Source organism: Enhydra lutris, unplaced genomic scaffold (genome assembly GCF_002288905.1).
Source record: "Enhydra lutris kenyoni isolate GAN:26980312 unplaced genomic scaffold, ASM228890v2 scaffoldscaffold47, whole genome shotgun sequence".
Lineage (NCBI taxonomy): Eukaryota > Metazoa > Chordata > Mammalia > Carnivora > Mustelidae > Enhydra > Enhydra lutris.
In genome coordinates this window covers 15,161,663-15,180,259 of record NW_019154131.1, presented here as the reverse complement: position 1 = coordinate 15,180,259, position 18,597 = coordinate 15,161,663, and the positions used below count along the sequence as shown (strand labels likewise).

The 18,597-nt window shown below is 38.7% G+C and overlaps 1 protein-coding gene across 1 annotated transcript in view; it reads left to right on the top strand.

Annotated features, from left to right (window-relative positions):
* LOC111156605 (MLLT3, super elongation complex subunit) overlaps positions 1–18,597 on the top strand; it is a 287,500-nt gene that overhangs the window by 197,656 nt on the left and 71,247 nt on the right. The window contains exon 5 of the mRNA XM_022517595.1: positions 6,835–7,533. Within this exon, the coding sequence (XP_022373303.1) occupies positions 6,835–7,533 (699 nt within the window). The remainder of the gene's footprint in view (positions 1–6,834; positions 7,534–18,597) is intronic.

Genomic DNA, 18,597 nt, shown 5'->3' with positions numbered 1-18,597 from the left:
TGTGTGTGTGTGTGTGTGTGTGTGTGTGTGTGTGTGTGTGTGTGTGTGTAATTCACATTCAGCACTTCTATTACATATTCCAGATTGTTGATTATCTACTTGGATTTAGTTCTATATAGAAAGTAAGGTACATTGCACTCCTATTTCCTCTCCTCTCCATCTTCCCACACATGAAAGGTCTCATTTCTAATTCAGTTACTGTTTGCTAAAATCCCTTCTCAAATCCTTTCTTAGATGGGGCAGTGGGTGATGTGCTCTTTGAATCCTTAAATTTTGGCAAACACTTCTTTCACACTGACTGTGTGTGTAGGATGTTTGGGTGGTTCTGCTTTTTCTCTTAGCACTCTCAGTTTTACTGTTCTTCTTATTTGCACAAAGTCCCATGTAATTTCATTCTTTTTTAGTTTTAAGTAACTATTCTTTCTGGTAATTTGTAAAGTTTTCTTTTTATCATTAAATAATGTTGAGGAATTTTAGCGTGATGTTCTTGAGTGTGTCTCTTTCACTAGTCCTGCCTGGATCTTTGAAGAGCCCTGTGAGGTTGCAACTTAGTCTTTCCTTTTTTTCCATATTACTTTAACTACTGCCTCACTCCCATCTTTTCCTTTTCCTCCTTCTAGAGATTCTTCTGGAACTTTTCCTATGGTTGGTACATCAGTTAGAGTTCCTCAGTCTGTTCTTCAGGTTCCTTCTCTTTTCCATTAATGATTTTCGTCTCTTTGTATTTTACTTTATGCCTGAGATTTCTTCCAGTTGATCTTGATACCATCATCTAAAGTCTGTCTTGTCCTTTAATTTATCTACTGAATTATTCAGCTTGAGGGTTTTAGTTTTACAATTTATTTCACATAATATTTTAAATCCATAGAAACTGTTTTTTACTCTCCATGTGCCTATTCTGAACTAATGATACTATTTTTGACCTCAGTGTTTCGTCTGTGTTCTTCAGAAAATCTGGTAGGTCTGTTCTCTCCTACTCTCACCAGCCCTTAGATATGTTATTTATATGTGCGTTGGAGTTCAGGTTGAGTTGTTAGGAGACCTTAGGTTTTTGTAATCCTAAAAGTGATGAACAGTACAGGCATCTCAGCCTCTACTGTAGAAGCAGGCATGTTGTATGTTTCATGTGTACACACCTAGGAGACCCTCTACTTTCCTTCTGGTCTCTCTGCATTTCCAGCCTCAGGAGAAGACCACTCTTTTCCTTTTTCCCTACAGTTGAGTGCCTCCTGAATACCTTCGGAACAGGGAGGCTGACCATACTTGTGCACATTATCTGTGTGCCCAGCTCTTCTGAGTCTTACTTAGTGAGTCCAGAGTAAAGCAAGCCCCGTATCAATCCTCTTTCAAGATGCCTGTAATTCCATGGCCACATTCTTCAGGCCCCATTCACAATCTGCTGGTTCCCAGGGCTGACTGGTTCAAGAAGGTCAGTGGGTTGGATTTGGGATTAAAGTTGGGGGAGGTAAGTCAAATTGAAGGTCCCCCTTTTTCCCAGAATCCTGAATTTTTATACTTTATTTGTAGCTTCAAATGGTCTTTCACCCCTCCAAGCCATTTGTCATGTGTTTAATGGTGTTGCAGGAGAGATTTTTAGTTTGAAAGCCTATTTTTTACTGCTTTACCCAGTCTTTCGTATGCATAACCTCTTGGACTATATTACAGTTTCTACAGTTTCTTTTCAGATGTACTGTGGATAGACGTTTAGAGGAGAGTTTATTACTTTTGGATAAATAAAACTCTTCTGGGAGAGTTTATTTGTCCATATTCAAATTTCACTGAACAAGATAAGAATGATCTGAAAATCTTGCACCACACAGAAGCTAGTTGAAATAGGAGAGAGACCAAAAATAACAGCATAAGTAAAGAGAAGAGACAGGAACTGGAGAAAGAATCAGCTTTGCATTATCAGTGGTATTAGGAAGAGACATGGCAATAACACAGTAATTGAAAGCACATATAATCAGAAACCTTATTTTGTCTACTAGTTAAGACCTTTTTGCAAGCTATCTACTAGAGTTGCTGACAAGTAGTATTATGAGCGATTACACATTAAAAGGATCCATTCTGTTCCAGAAAATTAAAACAATGAAGCTTTCAGTAGCATCTGAGAGAAAAAAAGAAAATACTGTATCCTATATTGACAGGTAGTAAAGTTAGTGCAAATATGTATATGTATGTTTAAACACTCATTTACCATAAATTTTTGAAATTTGAATTATTCACACTTGCACTCCCTAATATTAGTATTCAGTTTGTCCTAATGAGCCTCCGGCAAAGAGAATGTGAATTACACAAGATGCGTAAACTTCACATTGAATGGTACTTAGTCTGTTCTGCTTAGTGGCACTTCGTTTTGATGTTAATAATTTTTTTTAAAAAAGATTTTATTTACTTATTTGACAGAGAGAGAGATCACAAGTAGGCAGAGAGGCAGGCAGAGAGCGAGAGACAGGGAAGCAGGCTCCGCTGAGCAGAGAGCCCGATGCAGCCTCAATTCCCGGACCCTGAGATCAGGACCTGAGCCAAAGGCAGAGGCCTAACCCACTGAGCCACCCAGGCACCCTTGACATTAATAGTTTAATAAAAATTTTTAAAAGCCAGTGACCTGATCTCCAATATATATGGGATAGCTAGGCTGAGAATTAGTAAAAGCTTTTACTCTGAGTTTAATTCCTGACTTTGCATCTAAGTCTCTGTTGTATGGTCATTGCATGTATGACTATGGAGTCAGGGGACAGTACATCTGAACTTTGCCATTTATCACAAGGCCAAGGACAATGAAAATGTTGTCCAGTATACTAGGGACCGTTCTTCCACCTTTTTGTTATTCCTGAAATTTTTATTTATCTGGGGTGTTGTTACGGAATAGGGTTTTCTTTTTACTTCTCAGTTGTCTTAATTTAAAGAAAACTTCTTGGTAAAGGGGCAGGTGCTAGAATAGCTGGGTGGCTTGCTTTTATGAAGATTTTTTGGGTTGGTGAAAAGCTGACAGTGGGCATTAAATACCTAGACCAACGTGGGAGTAAAAAGTTATAAAATTTCTAGAGTTTTATACTTAACATCATATGTATGTAATTAAGACAATAATTTAGACTTTTTCTTTCTTTCTTTCTTTTTTTTTTTTAAGATTTTATCTATTTATTTGACAGAGAAAGAGATCACAAGTAGGCAGAGAGGCAGGCAGGGAAAGAGGAGAAAACAGGTCCCTGCTGAGCAGAGAGCCCAATGCGGGGCTCGATTCCAGGATCATGACCTGAGCCCAAGGCAGAGGCTTAACCCACTGAGCCATCCAGGTGTCCCAAGAATTTAAACTTTCTGTGACACAAAAGTCTGTGTCATATACCACTACGGACTTTGCATTAAGAATTCTTGTTTGTCCCATGAAAGGGTTTTAAAAGTCATGGAAGGACCTCTGTAGAAGTTTTTTTTTTTGTTTCTTTTGTTGTTTTTTGGTACTGAAATTTACTATTTTTTAATGCTTAATATTTGAAAACATGTTGGTAGATAAAAAATCTGTATTTTTAAGAGTCACGTTAAAAAAATATGTGTAATACTCCTTGAAGGTTGATTATTAAGCAGCAATGCTTGGGTGTTCTAGAGCCATAATTAAACTACTGATTGCAAATTATCGAAATTCAGTGAGTCAACAAACCAATTAAAAAAAACTGACGGATATTAGATTTCAAATGTTCTTCCTTAATTTAGTTTGCCCATTATACTTTATTTTAATTATTCATAGTATTGCTTAACATGCCAGGAAATGTCTTGTAATGGAATTTATAAAATAATGTAGTTTCAGTAATATGAATACTATCTTTAGCATTCTGCTTTTAAATCTCAATTGAGATGTTTTGTAAGGTATTATCTAGTTTGGTGCATAAAAGCATGTCATTGCATAGTAAATTTCTCCATTTTAGAAGTTTGAAACCAAATGCTCACTTGAGAAAAAGAAATGGAATAATTGGTATTTGTCATTTTGTTGTTATTGTTGAGCAAATGAGAAAAAATGTGAGAAGAAAAAATACATAGTCCCACTACTAACACAGAAAAATAATTTTTCATTGAGTAGTACCTTTTTTTTTTTTTCTTCTTCAAGTTTTTATTTAAATGCCAGTTAGTTAACATACAATGTGATGTTAGTTTCTGGTGTAGAATTGAGTGATTCCTCACTTGAGTGATTCCTCACTTGGATACAAGTGGTGCTTATCACAAGTGTACTCCTTAATCCCCATCACCTATTTCACCCATTCCCCTCCCTCCCAAACATCTGTTTATTCTCTGTATTTAAGAGTCTTACTTCTTGGTTTTTCCTCCTCCCCCACCCCCATGTTCATTTGTTTCTTAAATTCCATATATAGGAGTGCCTGGGTGGCTCGTTGGTTAAGCATCCGACTCTTGATCTCAGCTTAGGTCTTGATCTCAGAATCATGAGTTCAAGCCCCACATTGGGCTACTTTAAAAAAAAAAGTTTCCACACATGGGTGAAATCATACAGTATTTGTCTTTCTCTGACTGACTTGTTTCGGTTAGCGTAATACCCTAGTCCCATTCATGTTGTTGCAAACAACAAGATTGACAAGATTTCATTCTCTTTTTATGGCTGAATAATATTCCTGTGTGTGTCTGTGTCTGTGTGTGCGCGCGCGCGTGTATTATACCACAGCTTCTTTTTCCATTCATCAGTTGATGGACATTGGGGCTTTTTCCATAATTTGACTCTTGTCAGTAATGCCGCTATAAACATAAAGAGGCATGTATCCCTTCAAATTAGTATTTTAAAAAGATTTTATTTATTTATTTGACAGAGATCACAAGTAGGCAGAGAGGCAGGCAGAGGGAGAGGGGGAAGTAGGTTCCCTCCTGAGCAGAGAGCCCAGTGTGGGGCTTGATCCCAGGACCTAAGATCATGACCTGAACCGAAGGCAGAGGCTTAACCCACTGAGCCATGCAGGTGTCCCCAAATTAGTATTTTTGCATACTTTGGATATATACCTAATAATGCAATTGCTGGATCGTAGAGTAGTTTTATTTTTGACTTCTTGAGGAACCCCCATATTGTTTTCCACAGTGACTGCATCAGTTTGCATTCCCACCAACAGAGCAAGAGTGTTCCTTTTATTCCATATCCTTGCCAACACTTGTCATTTCTTGTGTTTCTGATTTTAGCCATTCTAATAGGTATGAGGTGATACGTCATTGTAGTTTTGGTTTGTATTTCTTTGATGATGAGTGATGTTGAGCATCCTTTCATGCGTCTGTGGGCCATCTGAATGTCTATCTATTCATATCTTCTGCCCATTTTTTAACTGGATTGTTTTTTGGGTGTTGAGTTTTAGAAGTTCTTTATATATTTTGTATACTAATTCTTTATCTGATATGTCGTTTGCAAATGTCTTCTCCCATTCTGTAGATTGCCTTTTAGTTTTGTTATTTTTTCCTTCATATAGGGTATTATTTTCTGATGTTTATTGATATATATGCTTTTTAATTTTTTTTATTTTTTGGCATGGATCCTAAAAATGTTGTTCATTTTAGGGAAAAGCATAACCCCTGCCCAGTTATCTTTTCTGTATCATGCCAGATATTGAAAGGATACAAGATTGGGATACATGTCACTGATTTTAAGTGGGTGAGTTAGAGGTACAGCGTAATAAGGAGAAACCATGGAGATGTAAATTCTGATTGAAAATTTGGACATTTATTCATCGTTGGTTCCATTAGGAAGTCAAAGTAAGCAAGAAAGAGCTTTTCTTTCATAGTATTGATGTGAGTTTTTGCATGTCAAGGATCTACTTCTGTTTCTTACTCTTACTATTAATGGTAGAGGTTCACAAATATGTTAAATATGGATTTAAATTTTGTTCCTAAATAGAAAGGTTCTATGTAGGTTATATATTCTGGGATACTTATATGAGTGAAAAGTAGGTAACACATTTAGAATGGAATAGGCAGTGATGAACTCTTTCCTTATTATTACACAACAATAATTACTAAGGACTTCGCAGTCCATTTAATAACTATCAGATAAAATGTTTCTTCTGTTAATTTTTTTTTCTTTGCTTGTAGATGGGAGACATATTTCTTAACTGTTGAAATTTGGATGGCAAAAAATAATTGCCTTTTATCTCAAATTGAGAATTATTTTCTTTCTTGAGCCTTGTGACTCTTTATATTAAGAAGCCATTTAAAATTTAATATTGTCTGTGACCCTTGGCTATTTTTCTGCCTCCTTCTCAATCTTCGCTGGAGCTGAACGCTGCTCCCCAAGTATAATCTGTGCTTTGATCCCTCATTGTTGTGGTATACTCTAGTCCCTGGTCTCCAAGTACTTTCTCATTCCTCTCTTCCTGGTAATTACCTGTTTATTCTTGAGTATCTAGTTCAGGCTTGAATTCTCCCCACATTTCTGAATTCTTCTTGTCCAGTGCCCCCACTGGAATCAACGACCCCCTTGGTTTTGTTGTCCTGGCATGTTATCGGTGGCTCTTGGAACCAGCACGACTCCTAGCTGTGTGCTATTTAATAAGAGTAGGGGCCGTGTGTTAGGCTTCTGTGTATCTCCCAGAACAGACCCTCAGTGAGCAACTGTTGACCTGAGATGCTTAGAGCGCCACGCTTGTTGTGACGAGGCAGACAGCTGGCCTCCCTGAATTCCTTGACCCTCGTGCCCCTTGCTCATGGTGCTCCTCACACACCCTGTCCCCACCTGCTAGATTGAGGCTCTGGTTGGCAAAGAGCCTTCTCGTGCAGGTGGGACGTGCCAGGATGCTGGCTCGCGCCTCCCACTTGCTCCACAGCTCTGAGTTGCATCTTGTTGTCCCGTTTCTGCAGGACCCCAACAGGAGCATCCACACCAGCAGCAGCAGCAGCAGCAGCTGCAGCAGCAGCAGTAGCAGCAGCAGTAGCAGCAGCAGCAGCAGCTGTAGCAGCAGCAGCAGCAGCAGCAGTAGCAGCAGCAGCAGCAGCAGCAGCACCAGTTTTTCAAAGCCTCACAAATTAATGAAGGAGCACAAGGAAAAACCTTCTAAAGACTCCAGAGAACATAAAAGTGCCTTCAAAGAACCTTCCAGGGATCACAACAAATCTTCCAAAGAATCCTCTAAGAAACCCAAAGAAAACAAACCACTGAAAGAAGAAAAAATCGTTCCTAAGATGGCCTTCAAGGAACCGAAACCCATGTCGAAAGAGCCAAAACCAGACAGTAACTTACTCACCATCACCAGTGGACAGCAAGACAAGAAGGCTCCTAGTAAAAGGCCCCCCATTTCAGATTCCGAAGAACTCTCCGCCAAAAAAAGGAAAAAGAGTAGCTCAGAGGCTTTATTTAAGAGTTTTTCTAGCGCGCCACCACTGATTCTCACGTGTTCTGCCGACAAAAAACAGATAAAAGATAAATCTCACGTCAAGATGGGAAAGGTCAAAATTGAAAGTGAGACCTCCGAGAAGAAGAAATCAACGTTACCGCCATTTGACGATATCGTGGATCCCAATGATTCTGACGTGGAGGAGAACATGTCCTCCAAATCTGATGTGAGTAGCCTTGTTGGTTTCCCTCCTTTCCCTTGTTAGTCTTCAGAGTCTGTTTCACGTGGCTGCAGGATAAGGAGCCAGGGAAGAAAATGACAGTTGAGCCATAAAATGGTAGCATGGAAGTGCTCAGAAATGAATTTCCTTAACTAATGGAAAGAAGGAAATGAAATCGTTAAAGGATCTGCACACATTTGGGCAGTGATTTAAATTGTTAAAGGAGAGATACATTCCATAGTATAATAATGGGCCATTTGAATTGCAGTAGAAAAACCGAGATGCTCATTAGAGCTTAGTTACTGTGCTTTTTGGTGATTGCTGGTTTAGGAAAGTGAGAAGAATGCAATAAAACTTGAATATATGAGAAAATGAATTTAAAAGAGAAAGTTAGGAAATATTGGGGTGCAGCTCTAATGTTGATGTTTTTGATTGGTGCAATGAAGTAATTTGTTTACAGGTTGGTAATAGTGTTTTTTTCAAACAGTTTTAGTTTAATTGAGGTCACAATGATTCATATCGATTTAAAATGAATAATTTGCAAGATTTCAACTTACGTATGTACTCGTGAAACCAGGTGGTGGTATTTTGAAATTTGAAACATTTAATTTTGTTTTCATTGACTAGCCATTGATTTGGGAGAGGGTGGGGAGTGGGATCTTCATTACGTTTTTGCTGATTGGTAGGATTATCGTTTGTGGATGCCTAAAAGACTATCTCACCATCTAACATCCCTCCAAAATGTTATCTAATGTTGAGATTTAAACTAATAATTACAGATTTCTTTGAGTTGAAAGGGATTTTCACATTATCTGTTCTAGTTTCCCACTGGTGTAAGGAATCTTACGCTTCTAGCAACAGAAGTATTAGTAATTTAAAAGGTATTACGTTCCATTTCTGGAGAAAGAACATTATTTACTATGAAATCACGCTCACTTTGTTACAGACTTTTGCCACCTTTAGTTACTTATTAGTCATGATCAGTCCAAATAATTTCCTTACTTTGGCTTGCCAGTATTTCTAAACGATGATCAAGGAAGGTGTCTAGCTAAAACTTACTAGCAGTTTGAGAATATTTCTCTTTCTGTTCCATGGGTTCACCATATACATGTTCCTAATTCAAATGCTAGCAGAGGTGGGGGAACTTCGTAGCAGATTCTCTCTCCTGCATTTGTGCTGGAGAGAAGGGCAGCCAGGGTTAGGACTTGGCGTCGGTACTGATCCCAGTTGGCAAGAGACTACTTCCTTCTCTGCAACCCTCTACAGCTAATCTTGAAAAAAGATTTTTTTAAGATTTCATTTTTATTTATTTTAGTGAGAGTGTGAGCAAGCAGGGAATGAGGAAGCAGAGGGGTAGAGAGTGAGACTCTGAAGCAGACTCCGTGCTCAATGTGGAGCCTGATGTGGGGTTCCATCCCACAACCTTGAAATCACGACCTGAGCCGAAACCAAGAGTCGGTCACCTAACTGACCGAGGCATCCCTAATCTTGAATATTTGTTTAAAAGATTATTTATTTATTTATTTATTAGGGAGAGAGGAGGAGGGAGGATGCATGCATGAGTAGGACAAGGGACAGAGGGAGAAGCAGGCTTCCCCACAGCAGGGAGCCCGACGCCAGCTCAATCCCAGGACTTGGAGATCATGACCTCAGCCGAAGACAGATGCCCAACCAACTGAGCCACCCAGGTGCCCCCCAACCTTGAAATATTAAAAGAAAATCAGATTGGGAGTAGGGTAGCATATAAAATACAAGATATTGGGGTCATTTGTCCCAGTGTTTGGTACGTATTTTATAGTGATAGTTTATTGAATGAAGATGAGAACTGATGGGTTTGTTCAGTATCTCAAACATCTATTTTTCCTTCTGTGCTTTTTACTTAAGCTCTTCTTAATACAAAACTTGTTCTTAATGCAGATGTTATTTGGAAATTTTTTTTTGTATGTTTGACTTTTAGTTCAGATCACACTAAAATTTTTAGTTCATTGAGCCTCTTGGGGTGTGATTAGTCCATCAAGATTGTCAGGTTTAGCAACTTTTTGTCTTTCTGTATTCTGACATGTTGTGATTCTTGTAGAGCAGAGGTTTTCAAATAATGGCTTGTGATTCACTAGTGAGCCATGAAACCGATTTAGCATGTCATCAGCAGTATTAAAAAAAATCAGAATGTGTTGTAATTAGCATGGGTAAGTAATGGTTTTTAAAATTTTCATTTCATGGGATGTGTGTATTCCTTATTGTAGGTCATGGTCAAATTCTGAAAGGCATCTTTCTTGAATGTTTGCTAATTTATGAGAAGATCAAATGACATTCATAAAGCAAAGCTCTTTCTACATGAAATTATCCCAAATAATCATTCTCTTTAGATAACTCTGTATATTCTTGTTTTATCTCTTGCTCCCTCCCTTTTATGTATGATTTATAAGATATGGCTTTTCATAAACTTCATGTTCAACTTAGTATATTTATCCAAAGCAGTATCTTTTTTTTTTTTTTTTAAGATTTTATTTATTTATTTGACAGAGATCACAAGTAGGCAGAGAGGCAGGCGGAGAGAGAGGAGGAAGCAGGCTCCTTGCTGAGCAGAGAGCCCAATGCGGGGCTCGATCCCAGGACCCTGGGACCATGACCCAAACCGAAGGCAGATGCTTTGACCCACTGAGCCACCCAGGTGCCCCCAAAGCAATATCTTAAAAAATCTTTTGGAGTCAAGAGTTAGAATTATAATTCTTTGCAATAGGTAGAAAGGTTTCAAAAACAATTCATGAGCCACGTATCTGATGATTGCTACAGGAGTTTTTATAATGGGTTCTGCACATCAGTACAGAGAAAGCCACTAAAGACTTTTGGGCATTATTTGGGTATAAAACCCAACAGATACACTTTCTTTATCAGTTTTCTGGTAGTAGTGCTTTTCTTCTTCTTCTTGTTGGTTTAATTCTCTGTGTGTAGGTGGTGAAGACAAAGAGAATTGACAAAGTGGTTCCAAATAAGCCAGTGCCCAAAACACCTTTCTGTGAGCAAGGGAGATAAAAAGGGGCTGAAATTCCCTTTATCCAGTAGTAGAAATCACCTTTGTTTGGCCTTCTTCCTACTTGGTGTCTCTCCTATGGGCAAGACAGAAGGGGAGGCCACTGCAATGAAGAGCCATGAGGCGCCCAGATCCTCCCTTGGCCAGTAACAATTTGATAGCTTGAGACAGGCCCAACTTCAGGGGTCCAACTTCACGATGTCCTGGGTGGTGAGTGTGTCTGCATCTGAGTAAGTGTGGTAAGATGACCGTAAGTCTTTACGGGATAAAGACTAACGTGCTTCCCAACCTCGTTATTTGAATATGAGCCAGACTTGTGTTCATTTATGGCAGATGGGGTAGTGGGGGTAATTTTAGACACAGCAGGCAGAGATCATGGACTTTGAAACAGAAGAAAGAAACAAAAAGAAATTGGAAGAGTGTGAAGAATTAAGAAGGGTGAGGAAGAAGAGATTATTTAGCTGGTAAACCTGTAAAAACATCTTACCTCAGTGTATGGTAGTTATAATTAAAAGGAAGAACTTTTTAAAGAAACTTTTCCCATAATTAAGGTAGATTCAGGTTTTATATGGGAATAAAATCAGTGTTATCATGATGGATTTGGAAGCTCGGATTGCGATTCATATGGTTCTTTTTGGTTAAGATGTTTTGTACTTTGCATAGAAAAGTAGAAGTACATCCATGCCTACATGTTTTTTTGAGGGATCATTTATTAAGTGCTTAGGCAGGTAGGTAGATAGTCAAGTAATCGAATAATTAGGAGTTTATACTGTGGTGTTGGACAGGCTATGTTTTGAACCCCAGCTCTTCAGGGAGCTTAGGCAAATGTTTTTAACCTTCTGTATTTCTTAGTTAATTCTTTTGTAAGATGGAGATCATAATAGTGTTTATTACATAGTATTATTATGAAAATTATCAGTCTGGGTAAAGTATGTAGCACGTTAACCAAAAAATACTAGTTAACTATGCTATGTATGATGTGGCTTCTGGAAATCTTTATAACCTATAGCTTTGGAAGAGATTTTTTGCTCTTCAAAAATAATGGAGAATTCTAGAGTCCTTTTTCAAGGGTGTGGGTTATATGTTTTTCAGGGGAAAAAGTACTTGGCATCTATGTCCTATTGCTCTGAATTTTGTCTTGAGGCATATGGCCTTGATATGCATTTGTTGCATGGTAACGGGAAAAATACAGGATGAAGAGTCTAAGTTTTAAATCAAAAATTAATCCGAAGTTTCCCAGGATCTTTTAGCTTTTAAATTAGAATAGGTAAAGGACAAGAACATAGCACTGCATTAGGGAGGCACTTGGTTGTTTCTTTATTCCTGTTCCTATTAAAGGAGGACATCGAAGAAATGACTTACCTTTGGGTGATTATTAATGTTACACAGAATCATTTTTAAATACGTTTTGCAATCCCTGAAGTGTTTTTTCTTTTCTAAAGAAATTTAATATTATCACATGAAAGCCCATCAGTGATTTTTTTTTTCCCCTATAGAATTCAAGAGTTCACGGTGGGTGGATAGGGAGGCAGAAGGACTGGTTTATAGTTGGGTGAGCATTTCGCAAATACAGAAATCATGATAAGAGCATGTTTTCACTACGTCCGTAAATGTTAGCATTAAGAATATTTTACCTTCAAGAACCTAGGTAATCCTGTTGGAGTAAAGCTGTTCTGGTTTAGGAAATTATCGTTTTGGGGTCATAATGGTCATTTATGTATGGAAAGTGACCTCACTAATGCAGCTGGAAGGGTGAGGATCGTATCAGCATCAACTAAAAGTTTATAATTGAGAGTTTGTATTCACTTGTTTCAACTTTAATCGACAATTAAAAAGAACCCAAATTATCTGTCGCCTTTCCCATAATTTCCTAGGTTTTGTTTTTTCCATATAATTCAGCTTCTGAAAGAGAAGTCTATGGAGTTGATCTTGTTTTGTGATAGAGGAAGTTTGGTATTTATAGCAGAGAAGGACAGGAAAAAGAATAAAAGAAAATTGGAATAACTGTTTATAATCAGATTTGGTTATGGTAGTAATTTCCTTGTCATTGCCTTTGCTTTTTGCCTTGCTTTCATAGAGGTTTAATTGTAATTTAAAAGCACAGTCGTTAAAAGTTTTAATTGCTTTCTCCTTGAAAATGGGCAGATTACATTTGGTACAATGTTACATACTTCAGCCTGCAGTGTGAGGCATGAGATTGTAATCCTGTCTTTCCACACTTGGCCTCAGCAGAGTGGCTTTCTTGGCTAAAATCTTCCTGAGGAAAAAGGATGAAATCTCAGATGCCTTTTACCAAGGGTTGGGTGGTGGTTCAGCTACGGGATAAAGGCTGCAAATCACCTTAGCCGAAGTTTCTTTTGAAAAGAAAAAAAGAAGGAAAAAGAAACTTCCCTTCTTTTGTTGTGCCTCATTTCCTCCCACCCCACCCTGTTCCTTGCCCTGCTTAAACTGTTCGGGAGCTGGCTGTAAACATCTTGCTGTTGAAGCCTTGGCCTGAGGTTTTTATGGGATGGAAGGTTGTGGCAGTCAGAGAAGAAGGTCTTTATTGTGTTTTCAAAGTGGCTCTTTAATGACTTGTAATTCCAGCACATGCAAGAGCTGTAAAGTCTGCAAGTATGGTGAGGGAGCAGCTGGAGAGGCCATTCATTAAAGGGCTGCCCTGCCTGGTAGGGGGGTTGGTGGGGGGGGCGGAGGAAGGACTGTCATTTTGGACTCCTGTTCTTTGCATTTCATAACTGGAGGTAAACTTATCTGAAGGGTTGTAGTTCTTCCTCCGGTAGATTCTGTGTCAGATGTGATGGGCAGAGGGGAGGGGATGGCCCAGCCAATCAACTGTTGGTTTCTTCAGCCACGTTCCTAACTTAGTCCAAAAAAGGAATTTGGAGCAGTTGCAAGGGAGATTTTTACTTTAAGACAGAGTTAGGGGCTTCCTCTCTTTCTTGTTTGGGTACCATACTCAGCCTCAATTGTTTCTCAGTTTTTAAATTAAATAATTCCTTAGAAGCCTTTTAGTAGCTGAGGGCCGTGGACAGAACGGGAGGTTCTATCATTGCAGAGTTGGTTACCATCAGTGATTGCCAACACTCCGCATTTTTACTTACTTGTATTGAATTGAATCTCTCAATAAAGTCCATGAGCTTCCTTTAAGAGAGCTCCATTGCCTGTTCATTGTACTACTGTTCCTTACTCCAGGGCCCATGATCTTTACCTAATTGTCTCATCTGTCATCTTTAGGCACAAAGATGTGATTCAACATGATCTTTGTGTGACCTGCATTCCCATTCCATAGAGACATCGTATGCCTGTAGTTGAACATGTCTTGAGTGCTTTCTGTGTGCCAGTCACCAGTCTAAGCACTTGATTCATTTTAACTCATTTAGCCCTCCAAACAACTTTATGAAATAGGTACTATTATCCCCATTTTATAGATAGGGAAACTGAGGCCCAAAGGTTTAGAGACTTGCCCAGAGTTGCCGGCTGGTGGATCCAGAATTTGATCCCACTAGTTCGCATGTTCACTTAAGAGGAATTTTGGAATGAAGCAAATCTGATTTTCCCACGAATTCATACTGCATTTGCAGAGATGGGCTCCATGAAGTTGGCCTCACTGCTGTGAAAGCCTTTGATGTCATAGCCTTGTTCCATTTATGAGTCCTGGTTCTCTGACCTACCTGTTGATTTGGGCTTTTACCAACAGCCCTCAGGAAGTGACAGGCTGTCCTTTGAGCTGGGTTTGGCACACATCCCCAAAATGAGGGAGGAGCTTTGAAATGTCCAGGAATCTCCGGCTTCTCACACGGGCTTGCTGCAAGTGCGGCAGACTCTCCCGGCTCTGGAGTTCACATTATTACATGAGCAGTACTCTTTCCCTGCTCCCAGAATTCTTGCTCTTGATTTTGCAAGTGTTTGTGTTTAACAGAGCTGAGTTGTAGTATCAGGCTTTCCCGGAAGGCGCCACCAGATAACACATGGTGTCCTGTAGTCCGACGATCACTTCTTTTTGAATCTCCTAGCTATATTTTGTAATCCCAGGTGAGACTGTCTGTAAGTTACTCAAAATGTAGGCTATGCTTCCTGTGAATCATGAGGCAAGAGAATGCAATGGCATCGGTCGGAGGGTGGTCTTCTTTTGGCATCTAGGTAATTATTTCATCAAGTGTGAGAAATTGTCCTCCGTAGATAACAATTTATGACCGTAAACTTTCAAGGCAGCATCAAGGTCCACAAAGAAAAATCATCCCCTGCGAGGCTACTTTAGGTCACTGAAGGTGACTGCACAGTGAGATATTCCCCCAGATAAAGTCGAAGATCCTTCTATTAGGAGAAGATGGGAAAGCATTTACTAATGTATTTGGGGACAACAAACTTTGCCTTTGAATTCTGAAGGTAGAGAGGATAGAGATGTGGGGGCATTGGGATAAAGAGAAATATTCAGAATTGGTGACACAGAGAAAAGGTAATTTTCTTGCCTTTCTTAGTTATGAGAGAAAATGTATGAGATCCTTGGATGTGATGTGATGTTATGTTTTTTTACATATTTATTTAACCATTTTTTGGTTCAGGTATAATTACCATACAGTGTTATATTAGTTTCAAGTATAATGATACAACAGTTCTATACATTAGCACTCATCACGTTAGCGCTAGTCTTAATCCTCTTCACCTATTTCACGCATTTCTCCTACCCACCTCCCCTCTGGCAACCACCAGTTTGTTCTCTATATTTAAGTGTCTGCTTTTTTATGTTTCTCCTTTTCTCTTTGTTCATTTGTTTCTTAAGTTTTAGATATGAGTGAAATCATATGGTATTTGTCTTTCTCTGACTTATTTTGCTTATAATAGCATTATATCCTATAGATCCATCCGTGTTGTTGCAAATGGCAAGATGTCATTCTTTTTTTATGACTGAGTAGTATTCCATTGTGGTAGAAAATGGTGGTATATATCACATCTTCTACAGCCATTCATCTGTTGATGGATACTTGGGCTGCTTCCATATCTTGGCTCTTGTAAATAATGCTGCAATAAACATAGGGGTGCAATTATCTTTTTGAATTAGTGTTTTCATTTTCTTTTGATAAGTACCCAGTAGTAGAGTTACTGGATCATATGGTAATTCTATTTTTAATTTTTTGAGGTACCTCCATACTGTTTCCCACAGGAGCTATGCCAGTTTGCATTCCCACCAACAATACACAAGCATTCCTTTTTCTCCATATCCTCATCAACACTTGTTTCTTATGTTTTTGATTTTAGCCATTCTGACAGGTATGAGGCAATAGAGCATCATGGTTTTGATTTACATTTCTCTGATGTTAGTCTGTTGGCCATCTGGTTATACTCTTTGGAGAAATGTCTGTTCAGGTCCTATAGTCATTTTTAAAATTGGATTATTTGGTTCTTTTTGGTATTGAGTTGTATAAGTTCTTTACATATTTTAGATATTAGCCCCTTATCAGATATATCATTTGCAAATATCTTTTCCCATTCAGTAGATCGCCTTTTTGTTTTGTTAATGGTTTCCTTCCCGTGCAAAAGCTTTTTATTTTGGTGTAGTCCCGGTAGTTTAATTTTGCCAGAAGGGACATACCTGGAAAAATGTTTCTATGGTTAATGTAAAAGAAACTACTGCCCATGTTTTCTTCTAGGAATTTTATGGTTTCAGGTCTCAGATTTAGGATCTTAATTCATTTTGAGTTTATTTTTGTGTATGGTGTAAGGAAGTGGTAGTTTCTTCAGGTTTTGTTGTTGTTGTTGATTTGTTTGTTTGTTTTTGCCTGTAGCAGTCAAGTTTTCCCAGCACCATTTGTTGAAGAGATTTTTTCCCATTGTATATTCTTGTCTCCTTTGTATTCTGTTCCATTGATCTATATATCTGTTCTTGTGTTACTCCATACTGTTCTGATTACTACAGCTTTGTAGTTAAGTTAGGATTGTGACACTTACAGTTTTTTTCTTTGTTTTCAAGATCATTTTGGCTATTTGGGGTCTTTTATAGTTCCATACAAATTTTAGTGTTATTTGTTCTAGTTCTGTGAAAAATGCTGTTGGTATTTTAATATGGTTTGCATTGACTCTGTAGATTGCTTTGGTTAGTATGGATGTTGTAATGATATTGGTTCTACCAATCAATGAGCATGGAAGATGTTACTTTAAATTAATAAATAAATAGGGAGGCCTGGGTGGCTCAGTCGGTTAAGCAGCTGCCTTTGGCTCAGGTCATGATCCCAGGATCCTGGGATCGAGTCCCATGTGGGGCTTCTTGCTCAGCAGGGAGCCCGCTTCTCTCTCTGCCTCTGCCTGCTTGTGCTTTCTTTCTCTCTCTCTGACAAATAAATAAATACACAAAATCTTTTTTAAAAAATTAATAAATAAATTATTAGTGTGCCCTGGTTTGGGACCTTAGTGTTTAGAATTAAGTGCTTTTTAAAAAAATGAAATTCTTGACACCTGCTTTATTCTGTGGCTCTTTTATGTGTTTATTTTTTTAACATGTGATAAACTGCTGTATCACTTTGAGTACCTACAAACATTTCCTTCTAAACAAGTTTATTTCTTTAAAATATTTTTTGATTACCTTAGTGTTCAGTAACATTCGCAAATATTTATGTGGTAGGTACTCCTGTATATAAACACCGTGTTAGATGGTACAGATGGTACAAAATTAGAATTTGGGCTGAGCTTAGAAGAAATAAAAGCATGAATAGGATGGGGTGAGGGGCGAAGTGGGAAGGACAAGCCATTCTTGATCAGAGGAAACAACTTGGAAAAAAGGAGCAGATGGCAAACATAGCTAATTCTATGTTGTCCTTACTGAGAATGAAGAGAGATCTTATAAGTGAATCCTGCCACGAATTTATCAAACTGGTTTGCCAGGAATGAAGGAAGAAGGCTTATCAAACTCTATTCTTTTTTTTTTTTTTTAAAGATTTTATTTATTTATTCGAGAGAGAGACAGTGAGAGCATGAGCGAGGAGAAGGTCAGAGGGAGAAGCAGACTCCACATGGAGCTGGGAGCCCGATGCGGGACTCGATCCCGGGACTCTGAGATCATGACCTGAGCCTGAGGCAGTCGTCCAACCAACTGAGCCACCCAGGCGTCCCTCAAACTCTATTCTTGCTAAGAGTGTGCTGGACACTGACTCAATCCCTTTAAAAAAAAAAAAATTATTTCTTAAAGATAGAGAGAAAGAGAGAGACAAAACACAAGTAGAGAGAGAGGAGCAGAGGGAAAGGGACAAGTGGACTCCATGCTGAGTGCAGAGCCTGACATGGGGCTTGATCCCAGGAACCTGAGATCATGGCCCAAGCCAAAGGCAGACGCTTAACTGACTAAGCCACCCAGGTGCCCCTTGATAGCCTTTTTTAAATCCATGCAATGTGTGTGATAGTTTTGTTCTCATCTTACACATGTGGATGTGGCAGAGGCAGAATTTGAATCCACTTTTCACTAATGCCAAACCCCATGTTTTTTGGTACCATACCACCAATTAGACCTTATTGAGAGACAAATCATGTCAAGTAAAAAGCACTATGGTACTGACAAAACCTTTTCCAGAAAAAAATCTAGTTGGGAAGATTAATTAGGTAAGGATGCCACAGTTCAGTGAAAGGGTTAGAGTAAGAAATAAGATGTAGCCACAACACTTAGATACTCAGCTATAAATATTGGGGAGCAAGAAGATCTGCCTGTAATTTCCAAAATGATCAACTCATGCTTCCTATGCATCCTTGCTTTTTCTAAGAAGGAGAATTACAGAAGAATTGAAAAGCTGTGCTACCTTGGAGTCTATCCCAGGGTACTTGTTCACGAGTAAACCATGTTATTAGATTGTATTGTATACTTTGCACTTGGGACAAGACATGGCAAGTGTTACTGTGAGAGGTCCCACGTACTTTACTTCATCATGTAAGGATTTTACTCATGAAGGATCTGAAGAAGGAAGGTAGGGCCAGACTTCTACAAGATAGTGGTGTAGGAAGATCCTGGACTCGCCTCTTTCCATGGACACACCAAATCTTCAGCTATATATGGACCA